We start from the raw sequence: 21,115 nt of genomic DNA on the forward strand, positions 1-21,115 counted from the left end.
TAAAAAATTATTTTTTCCTTTGAACATATACAAGTGTGATGTAATTAGAGAAGGAAGAGAGAGAGTTTTATATTATTATATTGTATAATTTATATTATTTTAATGTATTATATGTTAAAATAAAATTTGAGATGTCGAATATATTGTAAAATAATATGGTATAATAGGTTAAGTAACTTTTAAGATGGTAAAATTAAATTTTTTATTTTTTATTTTTTTTTAATGTGAGAGGGAAAGAGAAAAGACAGGACAACGTCCCATAAAAAAAAGGAAAGAAAAAAAGAAAAAACAGGACAATGTCCCATCAAAAAATAAAAAGAACTGAATTACAACTGCAAAGCACTTGTTCAAATTAGTCTCTCTCTGACCATCTCTATGTAAAGGAGATCGACAAAATATCAAAACCTCAAACCTCTCAAGTCTTACGTGCAACTTTTACAAAAAAGAAGACTCTTTGTTCTTCAAAAAAAAAAAAAAAAACCAAAAAAAAAAAAGAGAAAAAGAAAAAGGAAGACTCCCTGACAGTCCCTGTAATCCATTAAGACCTATCAGAGATCAGACTACTTGCTTTACGGAGGACATCAACTACGCATGAAAGTTTAAAGACACCGTTTGTGTTCTGTGTATTAATGCATTAAATAGATAAAATACATATATATATGTCTAAAATTAGATATATGACCCTATTTTAATGTGCCCTGTATATTGATATGCCCGGTTTTAGACGTGTGTCTTTATTTTAACATGTCTAATGCACTAATATATTAGGCACAATTCCAATTCAAAGTTTAATGTGTGGTCCATCGATTATTTCAAATCGGAAGCTTCATATGAAATAATAATTTTGACAATAGTTACAGGATATGTAATCCATGAAATTTAAGTTAGCCAAAAAAAGAAAAAAAACCCATAATTTAGGACATTGTATGGTTTAACGTGATCAACTGACAAGTCAATTGATACATCAATCAAAAGAAATTTTCCCTAAGAAAAAAATTAATAAAAAAAAAATTTAACAAGGATGAGGCTTAAATCCAGTGCAGTCAGTGCACTGAACCCATTAAGATAGTGACACGTGTTCAAAAGTAAACAAATGTCATTATCTAAATAGGTCCAGTGTAATTAGGCATTGGACCCAAACCCCACCCTTCAAACAAATACATACATGATACATATATTTACACATTTACACATGTGTGTATATATATACACACGGTGTAATTTTAAATTTTTTTTAGATTTTTCAACCTATAACATGATAGAATTCTTTTTTAATACAACTTTATCATTTTTTACGTGGCTTTTAATTTGGTCAAAGGAATTGACCAAGTCCTAGTACTAATAGGACTATGTTTTGCCGACTAAAGCAATTCTACTTCTAGGTGGAGTTTGTATTGTACTCCACAACAAAAGGCTCACATCTCTGCTATATATACCCTAGCCGAATTATACTTTGTATAAATATGTTTGTCATGCGGCAATTGATTGATAAGTGATCAAAGGTAGCCGCATATTATTTAGAGTTCTAAGCCGTGCTTTGTTTTGAGAGAGAAATTTAGGTTTTCTCTAGTCATGTGATTCTGGTGATTGAGAACTCTTTTTAGTGTATTTGGGGCTTGGGTTTTGTGAGAATGTTTTGGTACCACCTTTGTAATCTCTTTCTTTTGTTAGTGAAACTTTCTCCTCAACGCCACCCATGGACGTAGGTCAAAAGCCGAACCATGTAAATCTTTGTGTTCCCGTGTGATTGTTTCTTTTGTCGTTTTATTTCTATTTTGCATAAACCCAATGTTATTTGGATACACACACAACAAATAGATATTCACGCTTTTGCTATTCTCAAAGAATTGGTATTAAAGCTTCCGCTTTTACAACAAACTGGTATTAGAGCCTTGGGTTCTTTGTTTTAAGTTGAGATTGTTCATCAGATCTATTTGGTTGTGTTGTTATTGGTTCACTGGGTTTTTTTTGGTATGGCGACAAAGGCTTTGTCAGCAACGAGATTTGAGATTGAAAAATTCAACGAGAAGAATGATTTTAGTTTATGGTGTGTCAAGATGCGTGCTTTGTTAGTGCAGGAAGGATTGTGGAAAGCACTGAAGGGAAAAGATGCTTTGCTAGCAGCATTATCAGATGAGGAAAAAGAAGATCTCTTGGAACGGGCACATAGTGCAATACTGTTGTCTCTTGGAGATGAGGTTCTGAGAGAGATTGTAGACGAAGAAACAGCTATAGGATTGTGGCTTAAGTTGGAGAGTCGGTATATGACTAAGTCTCTTACAAATCGCTTGTACATGAAGCAGCGGCTATACACCATTTGAATGAAAGAAGGTACACTTGTTTCTGACCATCTTGATGAATTTAATAGGATTGTTATTGATTTGAAAAATATTGAATGCAAAGTAGAAGATGAGGATCAGGCTCTAATTTTGTTATGTTCATTGCCTCCTTCTTTTGAGCACTTTGTTGACACCATGTTGTATGGTTCTGGAAGAGATTCTATCTCAATTGATGATGTCAAAGATGCATTGAATTCTAAGGAGTTGAAGAAGAAGGTTTTTGAAAATTGGGGCGATAATTAGGCTGATGGTCTTGTTGTTAGAAGTAGATCCAATGAAAATGGGTCTAGTAGTAATAGAGAAAAATCTAGATCAAAGTTTAGATCTGGTAAGTGTCTTTATTGTAAAAAGGAAGGACATTGGAAAAAAGAATACATGCTACTCAAAGAGAAAAAGGAGAGAGAGACTACTTCAAATACTAGTAATGTAGCTAGTGTTGCGGAGGTTAATTCTGTGGGTGACGACATAGTTCTATCAGTATCTACTGGTTGCTCCGATGACGCTTGGGTTCTTGATTCGGCTTGCTCCTATCATATGACTCCTAGAAGAGATTGGTTTACTACCTATCGGTCAATTAGTGGTGAAGTTCTGATGGGAAATAATATGATTTGTAAGGTCTTAGGGATAGGAACCGTGAGAATTAAGATGTATGATGGTGTTGTTAGGATTTTGTCTAATGTTCGTCAGGTGCCAGATTTGAGGAAAAATCTTCTATCTTTGGGTATATTTGATTCTCAAGGGTACAAATACACCGGTGAAGGTGGAGTTTTGAGAATTAGTAATGGTGGTTTAGTTTTCATCAAAGGAGATTGGTGAATGGTCTCCATATGCTATAGGGAAGCACAATTGTTGGTGTTGCAACAATATCTTCATCAATAGATTCAGATTCAGATAATACTCATTTAGGGCATATGAGTGAGGTTGGCATGTCAATACTAAGCAAACAAGGTTTGTTGCATGGTCAGAAAATTGGGAAGTTGGACTTTTGTGAACATTGCGTCTTTGGTAAGTAGTGTAGGGTCAAGTTTAATATAGAATTTTTGGTGTATTTTTTGAAATACAAGAGTGATGTTTTTGTCACCTTGAAGCAATATAAGACACTTATTGAAATGCAGACTTGTAAAAGGATTAAGTGTCTTTGGAGAGCTAATGGTTTGGATTATTGCCTAGGTGAATTTAATGAGTTCTACAAGAATAGAGGTATAGTGAGACACCGCACTGTTAGAAGAAAACCACAACAGATTGGGGTTGTAGAACGTATAAACAAAACTCTTTTGGAGAGGGCTCACTGTATGCTCTCAAGATTTGGTTTGTCTAAGGACTTTTGGGTTGAAGCAATAAATATGGCCTGCTATTTGGTAAATAGGTCTCCATCAACTGTCATTGAATTTAAGACTCCTTTTGAGGTATGGTTTGGTACTCTTGCTAATTACTCTATTTTGAGAGTATTTGGTTGTCCTATTTTTGCTCATGTGAATGATGGTAAACTTGAGCGAAGGGAAAATAGGTGCATATTCCTAGGCTATGCATTGGGGATAAAAGGTTATAGGTTGTGGTGTATGGATTCAGGATCCCCATGGTTAATTATCAGCGGAGATATGAAATTTGATAAGTTTTCTATTGTTGACCAGTCAAAAGAGAGTATTGAGATAGTCAAAGACCACAGTGTTGGTGAGCAGGTGAAGCTTAAGATTGAAGCTTTATGGATTGTTGCTTTGGGTGAAGAGATTGTGTCTCTTCAATATTTGAAAGGTACTGCAAATGTTGACTTGGTATATTATAGGGATTCTACTGAGAGTAGTAGCATTGTTGGATTTGTGGATTCTAATTTTATTGGTGATTTAGACAAGAAGAGATTTCTGACAGGTTATGTCTTCACATTAGGTTGTGCTATTAGTTGGGAGGCGACACTACAGTCGATGATTGTTTTGTCTACTACAGAGACAGAGTATATGGCAGCGACGGAGGTAGTGAAAGTAGCTATTTGGTTGAAGGGTTTGGTTGGTAATCTGGGTTTACAGCAAGATGATACTATTGTATTTTGTGATAGTCAGAGCACCATACATTTGACTAAAAATTAGATGTATCATGAGATAACCAAACACATTGATGTCAGATATCACTTCATTAGTGAAATTGTATCTCAAGGCACTGTTGTAGTCAGGAAGGTTGCTACATTGGATAATCCAGCAGATATGATGACCAAGCTAGTTCTTTTGGACAAGTTCAAGTATTGCTTGGACTTGATTTGTGTTTGCAGTTTGTGATAGCCCTTAGGGGCTATGGTTTGGCGGTGGAGAAGTTTCATTTGTGGGGCTTGACAAAATTCAAGCCAAGGTGGAGATTTGTTGTTACGTGGCTTTTAATTTGGTCAAAGGAATTGACCAAGTCCTAGTACTAATAGGACTATGTTTTGTTGACTTAAGCAATTCTACTTCTAGGTGGAGTTTGTATTGTACTCCACAACAAAAGGCCCACATCTTTGCTATATATACCCTAGCTGACTTATACTTTGTATAAATATGTTTGTCATGCGGCAATTGATTGACAAGTGATCAAAGGCAGCCGCATATTATTTAGAGTTCTAAGTCGTGCTTTGTTTTGAGAGAGAAATTTAGGTTTTCTCTAGTCACGTGCTTTTGGTGATTGAGAGCTCTTTCTGGTGTATTTAGGGCTTGGGTTTTGTGAGAGTGTTTTGGTACCACCTTTGTAATCTTTTTCTTTTTTTAGTGAAACTTTCTCCTCGACATCACCCGTGGACGTAGGCCAAAAGCCGAACCACGTAAATCTTTGTGTTCCCGTGTGATTGTTTCTTTTGTCGTTCTATTTCTATTTTGCATAAACCCAATGTTATTTGGATACACACACAACATATAGATATTCATGCTTTTGCTATTCTCAGGAAATTGGTATTAAAGCTTCTGCATTTACAACACCATATATTAGACATCCATAAACGAAAGTTATTATTCATAAGAAATTAACAAGTAAAACAAATTCCATTGAACCTAATCAAGTTTTCAATGCTCTTGTAAAATAAATAAATAAATAAAAGTTCTCAAAGCCATTAATGATTCAAAGTTAATAGATACAAGAGAAAATTGCTTTTATTAAAAATTCACTATATGAACTTAAAATCCAGAACTCATAAGACAATCCTTCTCAAAAAAAAAAAAAAAAAAAAAAACTCTTAAGACAAGAGACAAAAAGGCTAAAATTATTATTCTAACGATACTTTTTTCTTTTTTGGGGGGAGGGGGGGGGGTTTGGATTTAAAATTGGATGATGTGTTAAAAATTTAAGTAGTCAATACCACATTGGTACCAATTGTACCAATAATATGTACAATACTGGCCATTAAACTGATATTGATACTTCTCTAAATGTATCGGATAAAATATTTGAGTGTATCAATTGTACCAATGATTTTTTTGGGTGTTTCAACTGGTATTGACATTTTGGTTAGTAACAAAAAAGTTGTTATAAAACATGTGGATTTTAAATAATATGTTTATAAACATATAAGTACAACATTAATGGATATCAAAATATTTCGCTCTCTTGTCCAAACTAAAATATCCTCCAATGTATTGACTACCTCATTAAAAACTCTTTAAGAATATATATATATATATATATATATATATGATTAAGTCATTTTGGCAAGCTCAAAGATAGGATTCAAAATGAGGAAATTTGCTAAAGATAAAGGTAGTACCTATTGATAAAAATATGAGGAAGAGTCGCTTGAGACAATTTGGTCTTGCTCATAGGAGATAATGCACCAATAAAAAAGAGTGAGTTGATCCAAGTTAAGAGCATGAAAATGGTAAATGAAGACCAAAAAAAAAAAAAATTGAAGTAATAAAAAAGTATTATGTAAATTAAGGAAGTAACAGAGAATATGACTTCAGATAGAATAAAATTAAAAAAAAAAAAAAAAAAAAAAAAGAGAGAGAGAGGAAATCACGCGGCTGACCCTAACTAATTTATTGAAGATTCTTATTCGACCCTAAAATTTTGAGAAAAAGGCTTTTGCTGTTGTTGTTTAAAATTTAACAAATGTTAACCGATCTTGATTGATGTTGACCAAGAAAATTGCATGCACTTGTGTAGAATGGCAATGAAATAAGGTAGAGTCCAATCATGGGTGTTCCATGATCCTTCCAATTGTAAAAAATTTTAAATGATTTGGCATGATTTAAACCTTAGATATATTTCACTTTGAATCCTGACTTTTAAATAGATACTCTTCATTTTCATTTCACCTTAAAATTGATGATTCAATCCAAAATGTATGTTGAATAGAAGAATGATAGATCAGACAACTGTAATAATAAGAGAACAATAATATTAGTATCATATACTTTCACACACATTTTACCATAACTATACTACGTGAATGACACCCCTTTTAACAAACTGACCGATCCATATGACTTGTCCATTTTGAGACTTCGGAGATTTTTTTTTTTTTTTTGAGAAAACTGCCATCAATGCTTACCATTTCAATTTTCTATGAATCTGCCGTGGTTGTTGGGATTGGGCTTAATTTTCTTTAAATGCATCAGTAAATTGACTTGAAACTAATAAATAAATAATTTATAAAAAAATATATTTTCACAACATTTTTACAACAAATTCTAAGTGGTAAATTGTTATGAAATATGGATTGACAAAAAAGCGATTTTAATTGTGGATCCAAAATAGAACCAATAATAACTTGTTATCTATAATTTCTTATGAAAATATTATAGACGTAGCACTTATCAAGGAAAAAAAAACCTCTAAATTTTATGCAAAATTGGGTGATTTTTTTATTTAAAAAAGTAAAAATTGAGTGGGAATTCCAAAATAACTGTCACATTTGTTCCACGCATGTGGCTTAATATTTTGATCAGATGGTTCGCTCATTGAATCAAATGCATCATTTTAATTGTTGTGAAATCTCATGTATTTTAAAATGGATTACATGCTCATCAGTCTAAATAATTTTTAAAATTTTTTATAATGCAAAATTATAATTTTGCCTTTAGGAGGAGGATCCTGCTTGCAAAATGGGGGCTCTATCTGTCCGTTAAAAAAGAGTAAGGAAAATCCATCTCTGTAAATGGAAATCATAAGCTTTAATGTGATACGGTTGTCTTCAATATAATGACCAATGACCACCATCCCTAGCTTATTATGTAGGGAGTGATATCATTGAATTTCAATCCATAAAGTTAGATACACCATCTCATTCTCAATCACAACCATAAAGGGCTTTGAATTTCACTTTATTACTTTAAAGTTCTGACATGATTTACATGGAGCCAACTGGAGCTTATTACAAAAGCAGCACTTCAAATTTATATGTAATAGGAAGGAGGTTGATAATGATAATGATTGATGCCAATATGAAACCCGTCCATGATGATGCGTAAGGCTATCACCGGAGTTTGTACAAAGAGTAACAGAGAATGATATTCTATGGATGTGCTGAAGGAAAGCAAAGAACTTTTGCTTTGAACAATTCCCTTCAATATTTATTCAAAAAGGGAAAAACATACTCTTTTTCACTAGCCAAGTATTCTTCTGCCTCCTTTATCTGGTTGATGACTCGAGAGTTGGAATCAAACTTTTCAGGCGCCTAACAAATTAAGAGTCATTGAAGTATTGAACCAAAAGTGTGAAGATTGAACTCAACCAACCTTGTCTGCCCCTACCAAGCATAGAAAGCAAATTATAAAAATAATCCTCAGACATCCTTGATCCTTATCTCCCAAATGGCTTGATGGCTTCCTCTTTATTAAAAGTATGTGGTTGAATGAATAAATTTACTATATTCCAATAGCTTAAACTTTTGGGAGAATAGGTAATTTAATATGGTATCAAAGCAGAAGGTCTTGAGTTAACTTAATAGAGTTTCTCATTTTTAGTTAATTTTAGATCAAGAACTAATAGTAGTAACTTTAATTAGTTAATTGGCTGAAAATCTTCATTAATTTGAAAGCAAAGCACCTCATCATGATTTGTTTAAGCAAAGATTGTAGAAGAGCCTCCATAAAAAGAGAGGAGATTCCTAGGATTGTTAAGGCCTCCATGACTTTATTTTTTTTAACTAAAGTCTAAAGTTCCTATATTGGAGCTTCACCTCCCACGTAATGTTATTAGGAAAAAATTTAGTTACAAAATTGGTTGTAGCCTTAGGTTACAACCTTACTCAATATCTTTTTATTGAACATGAATTTTAACAAATCCACCATTGGATTACATCTTCTTCTTATATTCTTCATATTTATATAATTTCTAGAAAATTAAAGATTAATAGCTATGTCATCAATAAATTGTTTTAATTGTAAGTTTTTGTAGTTTAAAGTTATGCATAAAATATAAACTTATAGATCATATAGTAAATAATATCTGATTGACATAAAATTTGACCTGTATTAAGAGAGTAAAGAACTTGCAATTCAACGGTTAGATTTTCAAAATATATCATAATGTTTATTTTATTGAATAACGTTGTAGTATTAGATTATAACTAATTTTGTAACTAATTTTGTCCATATTATTATTATAGTGCGTGTGGATTAATGTTGTATGTTAGATATTACTCAAATTACGTCCCAAAAAGTCTCAAAACTTGTGAGAGACATATATTTATTGCAAATGTCTAGAGATTTTAATTCTAGAATCACAGTCAATTTCATTCCATTTTTACATATATTTTACACTATATGATAGACTGTGAAGCACTTTTACATAAGTTCACAATTTTTTTCCACCACTTACGTGATTACAAAAATGGATATGAAATTAATTGGATACCGTGTGGTCCTGTAATTTTTCTTTCGAATATTGTGTAACCTTTCCTTCACATACACACGCACAAACAAAAGATACCTAGAATGAAGAAAAAATCACTTGAGAGTTGAGAGGTCCAAAATGTTAGTTACAAGCTTTGAATCCAGAGCTAACGCTAGTGATTCCTTTTTGGGGTTGTGAAGTCCTAGAATTTGTGATTTCAAATCAACCACACCCCAAAGTTACATGAAGACAAATTAACCATTCCCCCCAATACGAAGGACCCATAGTGTCACTGTAATTTGATCAAGGTCCAAATCAACCTTACAACTCACAAGCCCACCGCCAACAATAAATTTAACTCACGTGCACAGATCTTATTAGCAAGCTTCACATGCACACAACAAAACAAAAAACCCCTTCACATTTCATAAGACTGTATAGAACCAAAACCCCCCTGCCTTAAGATCCTTTTATATATACGTTTTTTCCTCTGTTCCTCTCTCTCTCTCTCTCTCTTTTTACTTTTGCTTTTATCCCTCCCTCATAATAATCTCTGCAATGGTTCGGCTCTCTTCTCTATCCTCTTGTTCTGCTTTTGGGTCATGTTTAACAATTCTATGTCTGCTCTTTGTTCAACCCCACATAGCTTCATCAGCTCTGATAATAAGCTTGAGAAACCACCATAAAAACCACCAACACAGAAGACCCATGATCCAAACCAACCAAAGCTCTTGTGCATTGTTTGCTGGTACCTGGGTTCGTGATGATACATACCCAGTTTACCAATCCTCTAATTGTCCAATCATAGACCCCCAATTCAACTGTCAAATGTACGGTCGGCCTGACTCTGACTACCTTAAGTATCGATGGGAGCCCCTCAATTGTCAGCTCCCAAGGTAAAAAAAAATTTCTTTTCCTTATTTTATACACATAATCATACTAATGTATGTGTTATTGTACTTTTTTGTTTATGACACTTTGTGACTTGTTTAGCTTATTCATGGTAGGTTCAATGGGCTTGAATTTTTGGCCCAAATGAGAGGGAAGACCGTGATGTTTGTGGGCGACTCGCTTGGACGGAATCAATGGGAGTCTTTGATTTGCATGATCTCAGCTGAAGCGCCTTCAACCTCAACTCAAGTCATCAGAGGCGATCCTCTCTCAACCTTTCAGTTCTTGGTCAGTCTCAAATTCTCAATGTTGAAAAACCTCACTTCCAAAAATTCGTCAAGTTTGTCATCTACTTCTACAACTTTAACGAAATTGTCAACAAATTAATAGGAAAGCAAAAGTAAAGTGTGGTTTTCTGTTGGCCACGACAGGCGCACTACTCATTTTCGTCATGAATCCTACAATAAATCCATGGGTTTTTTTTTTTTTTTTTTAATAATTTTTTAGAACAGAGACCAGTAGATAAAAGTTTACAAGGGACCAAAAAAGCTGTCAGCATTATTTTTGACAAGTTGGTGCTAACTGCAACGCACTTAATAACCCTCTATTTATTTTTTCTCCAAAAATTGTAGACTCTTTGACATTAGCATAGTTAAGTCCATCCAAATGGGGCCTCAAATAATTTGGTTTTGTCAAAATAAATGCAGGACTATGGTTTGTCCATATCATTTTACCGAGCTACATATCTGGTTGACATAGATATGGTTGAAGGGAAAAGAGTTTTAAAGCTGGATGACATTTCTGGCAACGGCAACGCATGGCGGAATGTTGATGTGCTCTCGTTTAACACCGGTCACTGGTGGACCCACAAAGGATCTCTACAAGAGTAGGTCAAATATATTTTCTACACTTCTATTTGTGTATGTACTATTAAACAATTGTTGTGTGTTGTGACTCAGTCGATAATTTTTGATATTTTTGACAAGGAATTTAATAATTTTAATTGAGATTTGAGGGTTAATTAAAGGTTATAATTTGCAGGTGGGATTATATGGAATCGGGAGGGAAATATTACCAAGACATGGATCGTTTGGATGCTTTGGAAAAGGGTCTTAAAACATGGGCAAATTGGGTTGAAGACAACGTTGACAGCAGCAGAACCAGAGTCTTCTTTCTATCCATCTCTCCTACGCACTTCAAGTGGGTCTCTCTCCCTCTCTTAAATAATTGTGTTGGGTGAATTTCTATGCTTCATAATTGCATGTTGGAGTTACTAGCACTAGGCTGCAAGCTCCAAGCACCAAAAATTCGTAGCAAAATGAGCTGTACATACATCATAGGGGTGCGAGTTGGGCCACGCTGGGTCCAACCGGAGTTTACGTTAGTTCTAATTGAGTAAATAATGTTATTTAGTTCCTCTACAAAAGAAAAGAAAAAAGGTGGCCTAAATACTTGAACTTCGTGTCGTGTTGTCTAAATCCTGCAGTGAAGGTACAATCACTCTGAGGCAAATAAGAAAAAGAAAAGGTGTGATTTAGACATATTAATCTTCATTTTTTTAAAAAAATTATTAAAAATTAAAAAAATAATGATAACTTTTTCAATTTTTAAAAAAATATTTCTAAAAATAGAAAGTTTAATATGTATTCTTAGTGCACATATTAACCCGGTCATAAGAAAAAAAATACTTCAAGAAAAATTACTTCAAAACAAAGTTAGTTGGTGGGAAACATGCTGTTTAGGCCGTTTGATAAAGTTCTTTAATAGCATTATTTAAGTATTATGAAAATGCGTGTTAATAAAAAAATAGTGTTATTTAAGTTAGAAAATCCTAATGAGTGTCTTTAGGGTAGTTGTTAGCATAATCCATGTAAGTATTATGAAAATATGTGTTAAAAAAAAAATCTTCTCAAAAAAAAAAAGTGTTAATAAAAAAATATTGTGAAATTATGTATTGTGTTGTTTAAAGAACAAAAATTGTTGTTCAAACAATATTATCAAACAGATACTTAGGGCTTGTTTGGCAAGTAAGTTTTAACATACATTTTCACATTTTAAACAATATTACACATTTTTTTACTCATATATATATCAAAATCACCCAAATAACATTACTCAAACTCCTCTAACAAACAAACAGGCCTTAATTTCTAAACTTATAAGATGACTAATATGTATTATATTTAGCTGGAAATACAAAGGGCAATCAATTTATTTCTTCACCTTTTTCTCATAAAAAAAAAAATTTCTTCACTTGAAAATGAAAAAAGAAATGTCCTGGTCTTTGTTTATTAAAAGGATTTTAAAAAAGAAAAATGATTTAAAGATCAATTAGCAATATTTTCATTCATAAATCATAACTTTTTTACAACCTTTTCTTTCTGATGCTGAGGGTAGTAAATAATTTTCATCGAATAAAAAACCAAGAAAATAAATGACAGTCTTCTTCCTGCGGTAAAAGTGATGGTAGGATTACCATGGGCTGTTTGTTTTGTCCAGGGAATAAATACCAAATAAAAATCTGTTCTTGTCGGTAGCACTAGGCCACTGGCAATGCTGAATAAAAGCAAACTTGCTAACGTGACTGGCAGCCTCAATTTGTCGATGTGCAAAAGTCATTCATTCATACCCTTTAGTATGTTAATCTTGACTACTAAAACATGTCGGTCAAAGAACCAAAAAAAAAAAAAAAAAACTAGTTTTCCAGTTTTTATCAATTTTTGATAAATTTTCAAACCAAATTAGGATATGGTTTTCAATTGAACCGATTAATTTGGTCCGGTTATTACTCAACAGACTGAATTTTAAAATCATGCTTATTATTACTCAACAATTTTCAATTTCTATTTCATATAGGACTGTGATAGTTATACACTGTGTGTATAGGATATATAACTAAAATTATGTTAAATTAAAATGGTGAAATCATGTTTTCAAAAAATAATTTCATTATTTTATAATTATAATTGAAATTGTGTTTAACAGATGTGTGCAACAAAAATTAGTAAATTAGCGATTTGTAAAATCCATTTGTAGTAGCTGTTTTATTCAACTAATGGGCATAGGTTGCATACATTATTAGGTTTAAAGTTGGGAGACTAGAAAATGATAAAAGTCATATATCAATCTATATTAAGGTTACTTTCATATTTGTGTGTTCTAATAAGTATTACTGTTTCCTTCAAAAAAAAAAAAAAAAATCTATATCAAGATTTAGTATATACTTTTGCTTCATAAATTTAAGTACAAGTTGTTAGCACCCCTTATGTTACTTCACTTACTAATGATACAGATTTTGGGGCAATTAATTCATCTATGTGGTGGAATGACATTGACAGCCCAAGTGAATGGAACGCTGGTGCAACATCAACAACAAAGAACTGTTATGGCGAAACAGCGCCAGTGGCAACAAGTGCATCAACATACTCAGTTGGGGCATACCCTGATCAAATGAGAGTTGTGGATACTGTGATTAGGGACATGCGCAGCCCTGTATATTTGTTGGACATAACAATGCTATCAAAGCTAAGAAAAGATGGCCACCCTTCCATCTATAGCGGTGACCTGACCCCAGAGCAGAGAGCTAACCCTGCTCGATCTGCTGATTGTAGCCATTGGTGCCTTCCTGGATTGCCTGATACTTGGAACCAACTATTCTATACTGCTTTGTTTTTCTAAATTTTGTGTTTCCTACTAGTCTATAGCATTAATTTTTATGATACGGTTTATAAGAGAGGGCAAAATTGCACCTCTCTCTCTCAATGTAAATTAATGCATAATTGTTTGGGAAGAGAAATAATTTCTTCCTTGTTAGGTATTCTACTTTTAAGCTTCTTCCAATTAGTTAAATTTAAATTTTAAAAAACATTATATTGCTTAGCAAAATAGAAATGGTGTTGATTCTTATTCTCTTTCTTTCTTTATTTTAATTTTTGGGAGAGAGAGAGAGGGGGGGGGGGGGGGGGATTTGGTATTCAACTAAAAAGTGAAGAAAAAGGACGCGGGGGGGGGGGGGGGGGGGGGGGGGGGAGGGGGATCCCTAAATATTGGTGTAGGGATCCCTAAATATTGGTGTAAAATCAAACCCACTCACAACTTCCCAAGTTCTTTTAATTTGAAATTATATGCTCTTTCCGGAAATGTCCCAATTGCTCTTATTAGAGCATTAGCATTGGGGAATGCTAATGCCAAATCTAAGGGAAATTTAGCATTTCAAGCCCCAAAAACGCTTGCATTAGGGAATTGTAAAGCCAATTATTGCAAATTTTTTTGTAATATTGCTATAGTGCAATTCTAAATGTAGAAAATATATTTTATCTCTGACTCTCTCTTCTCTGTCTCTTATCTCTCATCTCTGTCTCTCATTATAGTCCTCTCTCCCTCACTCCCACTCTGTCTCTCCGTCTCCCACTCCCTGTTTCTCCCCATCAAACTCCACTCCCACACCCACACCTTCCCCTCGCTGCCGCCCCAATTACATCCCCAATCGCATCTCTGACCCCAACTATGTTCGCATCTTCGACAACACTCTCTGCGACGGCAAGCAATCCCCAGTGCCTCTCTAACCTCCAAGGAAAAACTCGACATAGCCCAGGAGCTCGCCAAGCTCAGCGTCGACATAATCGAGGCCGGCTTCCCCGCCGCCTCCAACGACGATTTCGAGGTCGTGAAGACCATTGCCAAGGACGTTGGCAATGCTATCGATGTCGATGGGTACCTTCCGGTCATCTGTGGCCTCTCTCTGTGATTTGTAATGGGGTCCGGTGGTGTGGGTGTGGGGTTTTGATTTATGGGAGTGGGTTTTGGGTCGTGGTGGTGCAGTGGCGGCATGGGGCCGTGGTTGTGGCTGGGTATTGATCTTGCGTGGGGCCGTGGTTATGGAGACAACGCCGGTGGAGGCGTGGAGATTAGCTTCTGATGGGTTTTGATGGGGGTTCTGAATGGATTTTTCTTTGATTTTTTGTGGGTTTCTTTGCATGGTGGTGGTGGGTGTGTTGTTGCCGTGGTGATGTCTTTGGTTGTGGTGGTAAAGGTGGGTTTCATGGTGGCAGATGTGGGTTTCATTTGTTTGGATTTTTGCCGTGGGGTGATGGCGTGGCCATGGGTTTCGGTTTGGGTATGTTCTTTGTGGTGGTGGCGGTAGCAAGTGATTGCAGATTTGGGTTTTTTTATTTTATTTTATTTTATTTGGGTTTTGATATATATTATTCTATTATGTAGATATATTATTTTAATAAGTAGAATAGAAAAATAAAAGTTTGGGATGCTGAAGGTATTGTAAAATGGTATGGTATAAGTGATAAAGTGGTTTTTTGAGATGATAAAATAGAGTAGAGTAGCATTTTCTGATGCTAATGCTCTTAGGGTTTGTGAGACTGGTAATCAAAAACAAAAACAAGTCACGTGACACTTTGTGATGAAGCAAAGATTGGACTTTTAATTAGTTGCTGAGCGAGAAATTTTTTTCAGGGGGACCAAGTTATATATATATATATATATATATATATATAGGGTTAAGTTTTAAACAATGTTACACAACTCAATATTTTTTAATTGGATGTGAATTTTGACAAATCCACTGTTAGATTACATTATCTTCATATATTTTCCATGGTTGCAAAATTTCAAGATGATCAAAAATTAATAGTCATGTCATCAATTAATTGTTTAAATTCAAGTTTTTGTAGTTTAAAATAATATATAAAAGATTAGTTTATGGATTAAATGGTAAATAACATCCAATTGACATGAAAATTGGTATGAATGTTAAGAATATATAGAACATATAATTCAATGGTAAAATTTTCAAAATATAAATTTTATAACAAGTTATTGGGTGATGTAACATTGCTTAGAATTACACTAGGTGTAACTTGAATCCAACCCATATATATATATATATATATATATATATATATATATATAATTCAATCCAAAGAATAACACACACACATATAGTGTGTTTTTTTTATAAGTATATTTATTTATTGCTTATACATAAAGAATGTTTGTAATTTTGATTTAACAAATGATATTTTCTTACTTAAAATAATAATAACATAAAGTCTATCTCTAGGGAAAAAAAAAAGTCTTGATCATGGTTTTAAAAATTGGACTGAACTAGTTGGTCAAACTAGTTCAACTAGGAACCGGGCACCTATCTAATTCAATAAAACCCCTAAAATCAACCAAAACTAGTCAAAAATAGGCCAAAATCAATCAAAAACCAACCAGAACCAGTCAAAAACCAATAAAACTAGAAATAAAAATGGTTCATTGACTGTATCAGTTTTTAAAACCATGGTCTTGACATGTTTAAAAATATACAAGTCAATTTAATAAAAATAGAACATAATTAAATTACATATGGTATAAATTAAATACACCTTGGTTTAATAAACTATGCATGATATAATAGTAATTAGAGGGAAAAAATTGCATTAGTCAACTACATAAATGAATTATATATTTTTAGTAAAAATCTAGGGGGACCATTATTTAAATTTCATGTCGCCCCTGCTCTTAATATTTGACAAAAAGAGAAAATAGAAGAGATAATGTTTGGGCAATAGTGAGGTTTTTCACAATAAGAGTTCTGAGTGTGGTTATCTTTACATTTCAGAGAGTTCAAATAGCCTATTTGTAAACACATAAAATTCCTAATATTTATTTTTGTTCCAAAACATTAGGATTTAAACATTGCAACTCCCTTATTTACCTCATTTCCACTCACAACTCCATATCTCTAAGAAAGAGGAGCACTTGAATTGCATCGGTGTGGTATCGGCCAAAAACCCTTCGAAGGTTAAGTCAGAAAACCTTCCACAACTCTAAAGTACTAGAGCTGGGGTGAATTATGCAACCTTGTTTTCTAAAAGCCTTTGGGTTTTTATAGCAGTGTAGAACTGACCTCCGTTTCTTGCGTAGGAAGGCGTTTCCTTATGGAGAAGATCATCTTTAATGGGCATATATTACGAGATTCTTCTCATGTTAGGATTATATCCATATTGGGACATTATCGACTAGGGTTAAGCGTGGCACGCAAGTTGTTTCCAATTAGGATTACTTGGAGGTCACTTAAACCATGTGGATGCCACGTGGCCTTGATATCTGTCCACCTTGCATCCGGGCATCTTGGATCGGTCCACTGTTAGCACACGAGTCCAGCACCATCAGGTTTATTTAAATGGACCCGTCATCCCTAATTTTACCCACTTTAGTTGCCCCCCTCACTCAATGGGTCCGTGATCTCTAAGTGGACGGACCCGTGGGGTGATGGTTCACCTTGCCTCCTGAGAAGCTCGCCCAGCTTGACAGGTTGGCCTAGGGTCATTAATGTCGTAGGAACACGTGGCGTCTATTTAGTGGTCCATCTCTTGGAACGAAGTGTCCCTTTGTCTTTCGTGCCATTCCCTCTATATAAACCTACCTTTTTAACCCTCATTTTTTACTTTCACAGAAATCTTACGATCAGAGCGCTACCGTCACCCTTGACAAACAAGTATACCATCCCCCTAGTGCATCCGTCATCAACACCTTTTTGTTGCTCATTTTCAACTGGTAAGTACTCTTCTCCTTCCGTTAAATTTATCTTTTAGACTTTGTACTCCCGTCATCTATTAGATCTATCAGTGTTTTAGGATTTACCGTCATGTGTAGGTGACAAATGTCTAGTGCATCAAGTAACCAATCATGTATCCATGACGGAGCAGGCTACGATGAAGTGTTTCCGTCAGGTTAGAAAGACCCTGACACTTCAAGTGAATAAAGGAATCCATCGGCCTCCTTTCCTTCAAGGGATGAGGATTTGGAGATAGATAGGTCAGATGATAACTCCAATGACGGCCTAGATGGTGCTAAGCCCCCAATCCAATCCGTCATAAGTCTTGATGGATTTAGGGAATTCATCATGCTACCCTTATGGAAGGTTGATGATTTTATTTCTACAATCAAAGAATCTCACTTTAAAACACTTAGGGAGAAATACCAAATACCCGTCAACATACCCATTCGTCTTCCTTACATGTCAGAGAAATGTTACTACAAGGGTGTTGGGGGTGTCGGGGTGTATGAGTAGATGCTGAAGGCAGGGCTCAGATTCCCCCTAAGTTCACTTCATCGTCAACTCCTTCAATATCTAGGTTTGGCCGTCACCCAGATCTCCCCGAACGCCTAGAGGGTCTTCCTTGGTGTGGAGGTCTTGTACGAGGCCATGTTTGACCGAGTACGGAGGTTGACAATGGAAGAACTCTTTCACTATTACCATCTGATCAAGATTGCTCAATCAAAGGACATGTATAGCTTTGTGCCAAGGAGCCCATTGTTGAGGCTCGTGTGTGATACCCCCAACTCCAACAAAAACTGGAAAAGTCGATATTTTTTCATGGAAGGTAATGAGTGGATGTGTCGTCCTGGTGACCTTGAATATATGCCTGTCAACATAACATGGGGCATAATGCCCCTTCTGGTATGCATCTGTCTATATTCACGCTTTTAATTGCTTGTTGTTAGATGCCATTCTAACCATCTTTTTTTTTTTTATTATAAATTTTTACAGTTTAGGATCGTCCACAAGTCTCACTTGAGCAATGGAGTTTTTTGGAGAAAATTTTCAACAAAACCAAGCTAGAGGAGAGGACATGGGCTAAATTGGTCACTCTAGACACCCTCTTCTGGTATTGTGACAGACTAAAGCTCACATCAGCCGCCCGTTGCTATGATCTTCAAGTTCACCAGAGTAAGTCCATCACCCAATACTCAGTTTTTATATTATCAAACTCCTGACGTCCATCCTCCATTGTGCAGAAATGGACGCCACCAGGAGAAGGGCTTACATTAAGCAGCAAGCTACTTTTAAGAAACAACAGGAGGGTCAGCCCCCTAAAGGGATGGGTTTGGCCAACCCGTCCACCAAGAGGAAGTAACAAGAGAAGACCGATCGTCTTTCAAAGAAGCCTAAAACTTTCCTTGAACCCATCGTGGGGTTGAAAGCTGAGGCCAAGAAGTCGATCACTCAGCTTGGCCTAAGAAAGGGAAAAGGACTCATGACGGGTTCTGTTCCCGTTATTGAAAAAGCGCCCGTCCTCCTTATTGAGGACTTTAAGTATGCGTTGGAGCAGCTCTCGTCCATCATCACGACTGATGATTATGAGGACTTGGGCAACCACGCAATTGAGGCTATGGGGGAGACAGGTCTCTTTTGCATTGCTCAGGTAACTACGTCCATCCACTTTCCCTTTTCCTTCCCATCAACTTGCCTTGTTCCTAACCCTTCTGTCTTCAGGCAATGTTAATGATGAAAGGGTTGATGGGCAATTGCCTGAACCATGAGATGGCGTTGGGCCGTATACGGGTGAAGGCGAGATTGATGGAGGATGAGTTGAATGAGTTGAAGGCTTGGAAGACGGTCCAGGGGAAGAAGCTCGCTCTGTCAGAGGAAGCTTGGGGTGAGCTGGAAAAGTAGATGGAGCTCTTGAGGCAGGGCCTGGCAGACAACGAGAAAGAAATCAGTGACGCCAAGGACCAGCTCCGTCAGGTGAAGGATGAAGCAATACGTGAGTACCGTGAGTCCGACGCCATTCTGGCAGAGCTTGGAGGATCCTTTGCTGAAGGCTTTGACGACTGCCTCCGACAAGTCAAAGCTTCTTAGTCGGTCCTAGACTTATCCCATATGACTATTGATGCCCAAGCCCAGACTTCAATTCAACCCATCCCTCTGAGAGCACGGACGAATTATTTGCTGATGATGCCCTCGCCGACAACCCTCGTGGTGACGGAGAGATTGCCCCCATTGTAGACAACACCAGTCATCATGACGAAGTACAAGTAGTTGAAGATGAAAAAGCTCCCATCCAACAATAGTTTGTTTGTTTGTTTTTTTATTTTTTATTTTACTTTTTTTATGGCAAAAATGTAAAGTTTTTTGAAGAACAGTTTATGTTTAATTTTATCCATTGTATTCAGACTTCTTTCCTCTATAGGCTTTAGTAATATTTGATTACTTATTTTATCCGTCCATTTTTATTCCCATAGAAGAATCTTTTCAGCTTATGGTTACATTCATCCACTTTTATGGACCTTAATGGACTAGTAATTTTAATTTTAATGTGGTTGAATCCATCTACTTTATGGATCTCATAATTTTCTAATCCTCTTGGATGAACTCGTCCTCTTATGGACTTGTAAGTTGAACCCGTCCACTTTATGGACTTCATAATGTTCTGATCATCTTTCTAGATGAACCCGTCATCTTATGGACTTTATCATGACTCTGTCCATTCGTGGACTTAATAATACTAACTCACCCTTAGGGGATGAACTCGTCCACTTATGGACTTAATCATGAATCCGTCCACTTGTGAACTTAATTAACTCGTCTGCCGGTGGACTTTTCATTCAAAGCGTCCTTGTAGGATGGACTCGTCCACTTGTGGACTTGATAACGAAAGTAGTTTAGTAGAGAAAATATACGCAGCTTGTATCTGAATAACTTTTCTTATTTTTGGTAAACGCGTGCATAAGTAAAAGATTGTTCTTAAAAAGGATAAAAAAAAAAAAAAAAAAAAAAACTTGCCCTTTGGGCTTAAAAAGTACTGTAAGCAAAAATTTAACTAAAAGAAATAAACTTGAAATAAGGAGTGTCGCTCTTCATGCTATCTTCTACTGGTAGTACTTTCGGAGGTGCTCTGTGTTCCATGGATGGTGTAATTCTGTCTGTCCAATGTCTCTAAGTGGTAAGTGTCTTTCCTCTGCCATGACATGATTCTATAGGGTCCCTCCTAGTTAGGGCTGAGCTTTCCTTGGGTAAGGTCTTTAGTTGTGCTCATTACCTTCCTCAAGACGAGATCTCCAACCTTGAAATCTCAGTGTTTGACTCGAGAGTTGTAGTGCTTAGCCATAAGGTCCAAGTATTGTGCAAGTCTTTATTCAGCTGTTGCCTTGACTTTGTCTAGTAGATCCAACTATATACGCATAGTCTCATCATTCCTTCTTTCATCATGATTATCCACTCTGTAGCTTATGAGTCCATCCTTTGCTGGGATGATTGCCTCGCTGCCATAAGCTAATTGAAATGGTGTTTCTCTTGTAGGCATTCT

At 35.4% G+C, this 21,115-nt stretch overlaps 1 protein-coding gene across 1 annotated transcript; it reads left to right on the top strand.

Moving 5' to 3' along the window:
- The first annotated feature begins 9,549 nt into the window (after positions 1-9,549).
- On the top strand, positions 9,550-13,925 carry LOC126689086 (protein PMR5-like). Its single transcript, XM_050384124.1, has 5 exons — positions 9,550-10,024; positions 10,136-10,307; positions 10,727-10,905; positions 11,061-11,219; positions 13,358-13,925. The coding sequence occupies exons 1-5, from the start codon at positions 9,687-9,689 to the stop codon at positions 13,695-13,697; spliced, it is 1,188 nt and encodes a 395-aa protein (XP_050240081.1). The 5' UTR covers positions 9,550-9,686; the 3' UTR covers positions 13,698-13,925.
- The last annotated feature ends 7,190 nt before the right edge of the window (positions 13,926-21,115 follow it).

Source organism: Quercus robur, chromosome 1, assembly GCF_932294415.1.
Source record: "Quercus robur chromosome 1, dhQueRobu3.1, whole genome shotgun sequence".
Classification (NCBI taxonomy): Eukaryota; Viridiplantae; Streptophyta; class Magnoliopsida; order Fagales; family Fagaceae; genus Quercus; species Quercus robur.